We start from the raw sequence: 10531 nt of genomic DNA on the forward strand, positions 1-10531 counted from the left end.
AGATAAAGATATTCATGAATACTTTGGGGATCCACCTGATCTATCCATAGAAGAAGGAGATGCTATGCAATCTTTGTCATTCCAAGATTTAGAGATGCAAGTGTAATATTCTATACCTAACCTAAATGGCAGATCCAAATATAAGATGCTACATTGGTTATCGGAGTAACCTAAATAAAATAAATTCAAAATAGACCATTTATCATGCATAATTAAAATTTTAAATTCAAAATGATTAAAACATAATTCAAAGATGCCTTGCTCATTTATAATGAATAAACAATAAACCAACAAAAATGGGCCTAAAGAACAAAATTTGGGGCCCAAAATAGAAAAAACAAAATAGTAAGACTCAAATTTAAGGCACACCTATCAAGTTGAATCTGATCATCAACTGAAGGAGGAGCCACATGAAAGAAATGCTCACCAAAATGGGTATCTTTCATCAGATTAGCCAAGGTGTCAGCAGCAGAATTCACCTCTCTAGGTGCTTGCTTTATAAGCACTCTCTATTTGCGCCTGCACAGTTCTTGAATACATAAGATCAAACTTTATTTGAATGTCCTTTATGATCCCCATAGATTCTTTTAATAGTCAAAGCATAATCTGTTTCAATAATAATATTTACCCTGTCAGCCTCCCAAGCTAATTAGAGTGCACATAAGTCCAAAAAAAGTTAAAACATTAAAAAAATCTAACAATATACTACTTGAGATCTATTTACAAATAATTGTTGGTTTTTTTAATCAAACCCAATCCCTTACTTTTTTTTTAATTTAATAAATTTCCCGTTTCAAATTTAAAACCCTCCAAACTCACCTTCTGGACTAACCTTTATATTAACAATCAATCTCCATATTTACAGTTAAACCTTTTAACCTTCCTCCTTTTTTAATTTCCACTTTCTAAGAATAATTTCTCTGCATTTTTCTTTTTGATCGGAATCATTTGCTCCTTTATCTTTAGAAATTAGAATTATAATTGGAACTGGAACTGGAACTGGAACTGTAAGTGGAATTAGAATTAGAAATCTTCTTCTTTTTCTTTTTTGTTGTATATGATAATCCATAGGGTTTTATATTGTTCCCTTATTGTATAGGGTTTTGGATTCTTTTTAAAGTTTCGATTTAGGCTATTGCAATATTGTAATTATTCCCCTTTTTTGGTAATTTGATTTGCTAATTTGACTGTAAATGAAAATAAGAGTGATTATTGATTTAGGAATTTAGGGTTTTCGATTTTCTTATATGGAGAATCCGCGTAGATCATTTGATAGATCCAGAGAACCTGGTTTGAAAAAACCACGGTTAACTGAAGACCTCACTCCGAACCCTAATATCCGGCCTTTTTCTCAACGAGCGAACCCAGTTGCCGCCTCTGGTTTGAGATCCCGGTCCAATGATTCCGACATCAATGATTTGACCAGTGGCGACGGTGGAGCTTACGAACCACAACCAGTGTCACATCAGCAGCAACACCAGCAGCAGCAAGAGTTAGTTAGCCAATATAAGATGGCGTTAGCTGAGCTCACTTTTAACTCGAAACCAATTATTACTAACTTGACGATAATCGCTGGCGAGAATGTTCATGCCGCCAAGGCCATTGCTGCTACTGTCTGCGCTAATATTCTTGAGGTGAACTCAGATTTAGTTGTGCCTTATGCGTTAAAGCTTTTCCTTTCTTTTTGAAAATGAATTGTACAGGAAAATGAATTGCAAGTTCTATACTGTGGGAAAAAATTGAAAAGATAATTTGGATTGTAAGTGTAAATTGGGATTAATGGGTATTTCTTTTAGTTTTGCTGTCATCAATGCGTGTCTCGATCTAGGTTTGTTAAAATGTTTCGCAGAGTTCTTTTGAGTTCAACTTTTATATTATCTTAACAGGTGATGAGAGTACATGTTGGTCAAGTGTTTTTTTCTTTTATTAACAAATGCAGGAATGGTATGTTGTGATGTGACTTCGTAGTCTATGCAATTTCGGTCTAAGGCCATGTTGCCTGCAAATATCTTCCTTTATTGGATGGATGTCTGTTCTATATTTTCATGGATCTGATATGTTTCTAGTTGCCCTGGAATTTGTAAACAGCTGGCCAATGAATTATAGAGATTGTAAACTTTACAGGCATATGTTGAAATGGAATATGAAGAGCCCATATGTTGTGAGAAGTATAACTAATGAATTGTATTGGGTTTGGAATCTCTTTAAGCTATTATTCCCTTTAGCTGGGGTTTTCTCACATCAATTTCCTTATATGGTTACACATTTGTTCATCTCCATTTCATTTTTCCTTCTCAAGCGAGTATAGTGCTTTCCTACTTACATGTCATCATCTTTTGCTAGCAATCTTTTGTTATTCTACTCAAATCACATTTGGTTTGCTATACGAGTAAATAGAACTAGAAATGCTAACACCATCGTGAATGCTTAAGTTGAGCACCCTGTTGTTCCGGCACTCTTTGATTTTCCATTTGCAAATGGTAAAATTCTGCTTTCCAAGTCTACAAAGTATATAATGGTGCCTCAGATTGCTTGGATCTGAAAGAATGCCTTTTCTGTGATGGAGCCATTTATTAAGGCTGGAAGCCGGTAGCAAGTCATGAAAAACAGGGGATAAACTGAAATCATAAATAGATAAAGTGGGGTCGGATTTTAGGGAAGTGAAACTGAACACCTAAGTTGATGAGGTAAAAGGCGGTCAACTCTGATAGCTGGAATGGATTCGAAAATGCTGAAAATCTTCATTAGTGGAAGTTCTTACTTTTACTTTTTTCTTTCATTATGAGGAGAATGAAAGGTTTGGTTCATCCTATTTTTCTGTTTGCAATCCTCATCCCTCCCTCAACTGTCTTTCTTTTCATTACAGCATTGCTGATAGTATTGATGTGATTAGTATTTTGGCGAAGAATTAGTCCAATGAAGGTTGCTTTTGTGGTTTGAGAGCTAATAAAAAATGGCTTTGCAGGTTCCCAGTGACCAAAAGCTGCCATCACTCTATCTTTTAGATAGTATTGTAAAGAATATTGGGAGAGACTACATTAAATGTTTTGCTGCCAGATTACCGGAGGTTAGGATTTCATTCTTTTTCCTTTGGCTCCTCTCAGGGCATCTGAGAAAATGTCTTGTAATGTGCTTATGTTTGTTGTCTGAGAAACTTCAGAAGACTATGTTATGACAAAGATTATGTCCTTTAACAAAGATCCATTTTTACTTTGTGCTCAGAGTCTTAAACTTTTCCAAATGCTGAAAACTTCTTTTTATGTAACTTCTGTGTTTATCTAGAATGTGTTTGAAGACTATGCCATGGAAAAGATTATATCCTTTAGCAAAGATATTCTTTTTACTTTGAGCTCAGAATCTCAAACTCTTCCAAATGCTGAAAACTTCTTCTGTTACTTATGTGTTTTTCTAGAATGTGTTCAATACTCATGCTGCAAGCATAATGGTGTTTTACATTTTTACTGCTGGTTTAGGTGTTCTGCAAAGCATATAAACAAGTTGATCCTCCCTTGCATCAGAGTATGCGACATCTTTTTGGAACTTGGAAAGGGGTTTTCCCTGTTCAGACTCTCCAGGTGATTGAAAAGGAACTTGGCTTCACTCCTTTGGTAAATGGTTCATCTTCAGGAAACACAACATCCAGAACGGATACACTATCACAGCGTCCACCACAAAGTATTCATGTAAACCCAAAGTATCTAGAAAAGCAGCGTCTTCAACAATCAATCAGGGTGAATTTGGTAATCCTCTTTTTTCTTTTTGGCATGATATTAATTTGATTTTATTCAGTTTATTTCTGAAGCAATTATTGAGGTTCGACCTTGTTTATAAAAAGCAAGCATTTTTAATTTTTTTCTCAACCTATTCTTTTTCTTCACCTTGCATCTTTAAAAATTCATATCCAAAATTTTAAGAGGCCTCTATATCTTTCCTTTCTAGTCCTTCAGGGGATCATCTGTATCAATGCACGACCCTTCCCCTGTTTTTTCTTCCTTCTCATAGTCATCATGTCCATTTCAGCTTTTAATGCATGTACTATAAGGGGTTTTCTTTTGATTTTGTTTTATGTGATGAAGGCAAAAGGTATAGTCAATGATATGGCTGGGACTTTGGCCAACTCAAAGGAGGAGTCTGAGAAGTGTTTTAAAGTATGTTATAGTCTATATATTCTATTATCACTTTCTGCCATTATCTTAAAATTATCAGCACATTCAGTGTTCTCGTATAGACATGTTTAATGAGCCTGTTTGTGAGAAGAAGATCATTGCTGTTGGTGATTATGACTATGGTTCTGATCTTTTACAGATTCCTGGCATAGAAGTTAGAAGAACCAGGGGGAATGTTACTGATCAGGGGCTTGATGCGCCTTGGTTTAGAGCTACAAGCAGTGTTACTGAGACTATTCCCAGCCAGAGGAATGGTTTCAACGTTAAGCATGGATCGCAAAATTACTCCGCATCCAAATCTGTGAATGCTGATCCTCGTTTACACCGAACACACAATATTTCTGGTAGAAACAGCGGTGGGTTGTCTAGCAGCTGGAAAAACTCTGAGGAGGAGGAGTTTATGTGGGAGATGCACTCTAGGTTGTCTGAACATGATGCAGCCAACTTCTCTAATAACTTGAGGAAAGATTGTTGGACTCCTGATGTTTCAGAAAAAATGGTAAGCTTGCATGAACAGTAATGTAATATAATGCATTACTCGAAACCTTTGTTGCATGGAAGAGAAACATTATGGTTGTTTGATTATGTACCCTTTTGTCTTTTATAGTTTTCTTTCATTTGTTTCCTCTAGGATTTTTTTCCTAAAGTATTTATAACCAGGTTTACATTTTCAATGCCAGGATTTTGAAAGTCAGCTCCACAGACCTCAAAGCATTCATGATGCGGTGTCAAGGTTTGATAGAGAGACTTCTGCTGATGCATTATCCACTGAGCAGAAGGACAAACCTTCTTTTGGCCGTCAGATTTCTACTTCATGGACAGATGGTTTGCCTGCTATTAGTTCAAGCCGTTCTGAGAGCTATTCTGCTAGTCTTGGTGGGTTGCCTACTGGTGCAAGTTCTTCCCTGGCCAGGATAGGAATGAGACCACAAACAGGTTCATCCCATTTGGGAACCCCAGGCTTTGGGTTTTTGGCGAATGTGGCATCAGGACCCACAGGTACTTCTGGAAAGCAGTGTTTTCAGTCTGTAGGAACTGCATCACCTCCTGAACAGTCTCCTATGCGCCAGCATTCACCTTCACCTTCATTTCCTGCATGCCACTCCCATCAACAGCTACAGAAATTGGCTGATCCAGATTATCAGCAAGCTCTTTCCCTGCCTCGGGCTGATCCCAAACCATCTATTTTTTCAGGAAAGTTGAATGTTGGGTCTCATAGAGACTCTCCTCAGACTTCTGCCCCGATTTCTTTGCATCCTAGCTGTCATTATCACCTTTCACAGCCACCCCTACCAGGCTCTGTGCAGGCTGAACCTTCTGGTCAGACTCAGAAGTCTCTTCTGTCTCAGATCTCCAAAGTAGAAGCAGCCTCAGCACTTGGAAGTGCATTGGAGCGTTCTAATCCACTTGCTATTGAAACTTCAAAACTATCAAGTACTAGTAGTCTATTAGCTGCTGTAATGAAGACTGGAATCCTCTCCAGCACTTCATTTACTGGCAACCTTCCAACTAAGATTTCTCAAGATGTTGGGCAAATTTCACAGCCTCCTCTCCCAAATTGTCCTCCTGTTTTCACAACCTCAGGCTTGATTGACGCTGCAATTTCATCAGATGCAACTCATGATGCAATAGCAGGTGCTCCGAATAGTTCCCAGGAAAAAGTAGAACAGCCACTGCCTCCTGGACCACCACCTTCATCTCTTATTAGTAATGCCCCATCGCAAACTTCTGATGCTGAAAGCAAGGATACAAATCCAATATCTAACCTCCTGAGCTCATTAGTTGCAAAAGGTTTGATATCTGCATCAAAGAAGGATGCTGCATCTCTCCCATCTCTTCCGATGCCCAACCAAATACAGAAGAGCCCAGGAGTCGAGAGTCCAAGTGAATCACTGAACAAGAGTTCGGACATTCAGAGTTCATCTGATGCTCCTCGATCCTCCACAATGGATGAGGTATCATATGCTGAACCTGCTCCAAAATGTTTAGTTGCCCCACATCAGTCCACCTCAACAGAAGTAGAAAGCTTGATAGGATTAGAACTCAGGCCAGATGTAATCAGAGAATTTCATTCATCTGTGATCGGTGGATTGTTGGATGACCTTCCACATTGTTGCAGCTTATGTGGTCTTCGACTTAAGCTTCAGGGACAGCTTGATAGACACTTAGAGTGGCATGAAATGAAAAAGACTGAATTAAGAGGCTCTGGTAGGGCATTGAGGGGATGGTATGTGAGGTCAGATGATTGGCTTGCTGGAAAGCCTGGGCAATTGGTATTGGATTCCACTGATTCTCTGAACAAGTTGGAAAAGACAACAGAAAAGGCTGAGCGTATGGTGCCTGCAGATGAAAATCAGTGTGCATGCTTGTTATGCGGCGAGCTATTTGAAGATTATTTTAGGCTGGACAGTGGTGAATGGATGTTTAAGGGAGCAGCATACTTGGCTATCCCATCAAAGGAGGGTGGGGTGGGAACTACTGATGGGAGTGCAGCCAATGGCCCCATTGTGCATGCAAATTGCATGTCAGAAAGTTCAGTTCGGGACTTGGGACTGTCTGGTGGTATTAAAGTGGTAAAGTACTTTGATTTGAATACGATATACCATTCTTCTGAGTTAGTTCTGCTTTATTCAGGTTGTTTTCCCAATGTTTGTCATCTGATCATCACTCTTGACTTCTTGTTAGGAAATGGAGGAATAATGCTGTAAGGTGAATGAATGGAGCTATCAGTTGCAGTGCCATCAGTAGAGCCCTGACCAAAGAATCCAGGTTTACTTTGTCCTTAGCTTAAATGTTAACAAACGGCCCTAGTATGCTAATTTTTGTGGTGCTGAGAGTGTCTACTAGTGTTGTTGCTTTTATCGTTCCCATTTTTGTTTTCCTTCCTTTCAAAGGTTAAAGTCTGATAGAAATATAAGTGCATATAAATACCTCATAATTTTTGCCTTTCCGTGTTTGACATGTTGCGTTATATTAATAGTTTTTTTCCCTTTTTTCTGGAGCGGATTTTTATTTCATAAACTAGAAGGCTTTTTTCATATTCAGCTTTAAAATTGGCTATCAGCATAGAGCATGTTTATCATCAAATATAGTGAACTCTAGGAACTAGGATTTTAGAATCTGGATTTGGATTTCTAAAATAATGCAAGTCGAGTTTTAATCCATAGATTTGTTAGATGCTTATTATTTAGTAATGAATTTGAAAAATATAAAATGTTTTTAGATTTGACAAATTAAATGTTTTTGTATTTTTCTAAAATATATCATATTGAATCTCAACTACTTTGTCCATTATATTTGAATTTTATTATTACCAAAGTGAAATCCAAAATTTGAAATTCATATTCTCAAATAGAGCACGATAGAATGTAAGAACAAAGGAAATTTATCTTCTGTTTATTTGTTTGTTTATTATCCCAAGTTCAAGAGATGTTTGAGTTTATTATCTGATAAGGTAAGGCATATTTAAGTCGCTGAACTAACATGGTAACTTTTGGATTATTATCTGATATATTGGATTATTATTCTAACTTCGACCAACTTTAGTAAGTCGCTTGAACTAACATAGTAGCTCGAAGATAATGCGTGGACTTCAACACTAAGTTGACTGATTTAGCAAGGTTTGTTGTTATATGATCATAGCATCGACCTTCATAATATGGCTAAGCTCTCCTTAGGGCTGTTGTCAAGCTATCTACCGGCTGCTTTGTTTTTGCATGTATTATCTCCGACCTCTCATGGAATTGAGTGTTTTAAGCTCATATTCTACGCAACAAAAAATAGTAAAAACTGGATTAAAATAATTATAATCCTTCGTCGTATGATTTTCAAGAATAATATTACGTACCAATGTTTTTAACTTGCCAGTGTAATTTCTTATTATAAATCTGCCACTAAGTGCCAAATACAGTAGACCAGATATGCATGTAGTGGGGTTCATTAGCTTCCTCAATTCCTCACCGCTGCTTTGATTACCTCACGTTGATGTACCTCTGATCATCTAACATGTCTTTGCAAATTTTTGAGGAAGAGAAACAAGCTTCCCTCGTCTCACCCGCAGCAATGATGAATGATATTGTCAATATGTGTTGTGCAATAACTGGCAATAATTTTACTCAGTATTTTTCGTACAAGAAAGTGTAGTTTATCTAGATACAAAAAAAAAAAAAAGGAAAAAAAAAGAAAAGAAAAGAAAAAAAGAAACCTCTTCAATACATGATTTGAATGTACAGAATATTTGAGGGAGTATCAACTTCCACTCAACCAAATGATTCCTATAATGTGCGAGAAACATTTCTACTTCAACAAAGGTACAAGGACAAATTCTTGGATTCCAACCAATCACCAAGATGTATTGTTGTATGATTTATCCTAATCATTGTGCAATTGCCTTTTGCTTCACTTTTTATGTTTTATTGTATGAGACATAATATCCATATTAGGTACAGATTTAGATGACCAAATTGAAGTTTATATTGTGGACATTCTTCTAATTACACGGTTGCGTTTTATATTTGAGTCAAATTTTTTTGGAAAGGATGGGGGAGAAGGAAAAACATGTATATTGAAAATTTCATCATGAACTTGCCACCAATACACGACAAGGTTCGAGTAACATCAAATCCATATCAATCAATTATTACACAAGAAGATTTTCGGCAGAATCTTTATAAAGGACTCTTAATCTGGAGAGGTTAGTGTACAGTTAAATCATTATAGGAAATTCTCCTAATCTTGCCACCCACAGGTGTCGTGGTTAGACTAATTTGTCCGTGCTTGTATTTGATGAGGTCAAGGAAATCACATTTTTAAAATTAAGTTTTAAAGAAACAATATTTTGAAGGGATATCTTTGTTTTTTTATCATCATTAACTTTTTTTTAATAAATTTAATTATTTGTATTTCATTTTTAATTTTATTATACTTTCCTAAGTGGATATTATTCAATTCATGACATTAAATTCGATCAGACAAATTATAATAAACATAGATTACTATAATAGATTCTATTTTATTTTCTCTTTATTCTATCTTCTTTAGTACCTTACAAATTTGCTTAGACACGTACTAATAATAGCAGCAGTAGTAGTATTAAGGAGTTAATAAAGGTAAAATAGATATTGACTTGATTTAAAGAAAATAACAAAGAGAACGCAACTTAGCAGGGAGGAAGAGAATGAACTTGTGCGTAGCAATAAGAGAATTAAGACGGGTTGATAAACTTCAATTGGTAATAGAGGTGTGGATACGGCTACTAGAACTCCCTGTTGAGTACTATGACCCAAAAATCTTTTTAAAAATTGGTAATAGGGTAATAGCTTGGGGGTTTGTGGAAGGTTGATAATTTCACATTAACTAGTGAAAGGGGAAAGTTTGGCCGTTTATGCATCCAATTGAATATGAACAAACCCTTCAAGAAATCTTTCATGGTGGAGGGGAGACGGCAATATATAATCTCCAAATACTAGTAAGCTCCCTCTACCTCCTGGACTCGAATTCAATGATGCACAAAGTCGAGCTGCTGCCACCCATCAAGATGGAACAGATTATGGGAAGATTCCCAACCACCCCCAATGTCTGTGCTGATTTGTAATTGTAGAGGGGCTCGCAACTTGAAATTTTCAGTGATAGTGAAAGATTTAGCAGTTGTCCATAGCCCCGCTATTATGATAATTACCAAGACACAAGTTCGTGCTGGAAATGTTCCGCTCATTATGAATAAGTTCCCGTTGGATGCTTGGACTGATATGAACACGTTGGGTTTCAAGGGGGTATTTGGCTTTTATGGCGTTCGAACCTAGTGACCATTAAGGAGTTGCACACCACAGAACAAGAGATTCACGCATTGGTTAAGGTACACCCCTCGAATTCCTACTGGCTGTTATATGCTATTTATGCTAGCCTAAAGTTTATACTTAGACGTAAGGTTTGGGATAATTTGAAACATGTTTCGCAACATCATCAGTTACCTTGGCTTATGGCTGGCGACTTCAACAGTCTTATCTAGCCATCATAAAAAAGGTGGGAGACTGGTCTCTCTGTATCGGATTAGAGAATTTCATAACTGTCTGTTGTAATATGATTGACTTGGGCTTCAAAAGAGCCCAGTTCACGTGGTCTAATCTTCGCTTTGCTAGTCAGCTTATTCAAGAGCGCATTGACATGGATTTTGCAAATCCCAAATGGCACCTTTTGTATGATGCTGTAGAGAATCATCTCACCCGTACAAAGTCTAATCATAGACCTGTTGTTTTAAACTTATCTTGCAAACCTTTGCGTCCAAACACTAAACCTGTGCATTTTTAAAAAATGTGGCTCGATCACTCGGATTTCCCGTACATCCTAAAGTCCATTTGGGAAAAGAT

At 36.9% G+C, this 10531-nt stretch overlaps 1 protein-coding gene across 2 annotated transcripts; it reads left to right on the plus strand.

The window, feature by feature from the left end:
• Window positions 1-737: 737 nt before the first annotated feature.
• LOC107921940 (polyadenylation and cleavage factor homolog 4) lies at window positions 738-7159 on the plus strand. 2 transcript variants are annotated; one of them, XM_016851737.2, is made up of 7 exons: window positions 738-1634; window positions 2966-3067; window positions 3474-3740; window positions 4077-4148; window positions 4306-4665; window positions 4847-6739; window positions 6852-7159. In XM_016851737.2, exons 1-7 carry the CDS (start codon window positions 1248-1250, stop codon window positions 6864-6866), a joined length of 3096 nt encoding a protein of 1031 aa, XP_016707226.2. In that variant the 5' UTR covers window positions 738-1247; the 3' UTR covers window positions 6867-7159. The 2 variants fall into 2 exon arrangements, with proteins under 2 accessions (XP_016707226.2, XP_016707227.2); XM_016851738.2 differs by lacking the exon at window positions 4077-4148 and having other exon boundaries at window positions 812-1634.
• Window positions 7160-10531: the final 3372 nt, after the last annotated feature.

Source organism: Gossypium hirsutum, chromosome D04, assembly GCF_007990345.1.
Source record: "Gossypium hirsutum isolate 1008001.06 chromosome D04, Gossypium_hirsutum_v2.1, whole genome shotgun sequence".
Taxonomy (NCBI): domain Eukaryota; kingdom Viridiplantae; phylum Streptophyta; class Magnoliopsida; order Malvales; family Malvaceae; genus Gossypium; species Gossypium hirsutum.

Bases quoted from the DNA above. Each gene is read 5' to 3' on its own strand.
- LOC107921940 (XM_016851737.2), top strand. From the start codon at position 1,248: ATGGAGAATCCGCGTAGATCATTTGATAGATCCAGAGAACCTGGTTTG. The intron at 3,068-3,473 runs GTTAGGATTTCA...CTGCTGGTTTAG, and splicing joins TTGCTGCCAGATTACCGGAG to GTGTTCTGCAAAGCATATAA. The intron at 4,666-4,846 runs GTAAGCTTGCAT...TTTCAATGCCAG, and splicing joins CTGATGTTTCAGAAAAAATG to GATTTTGAAAGTCAGCTCCA.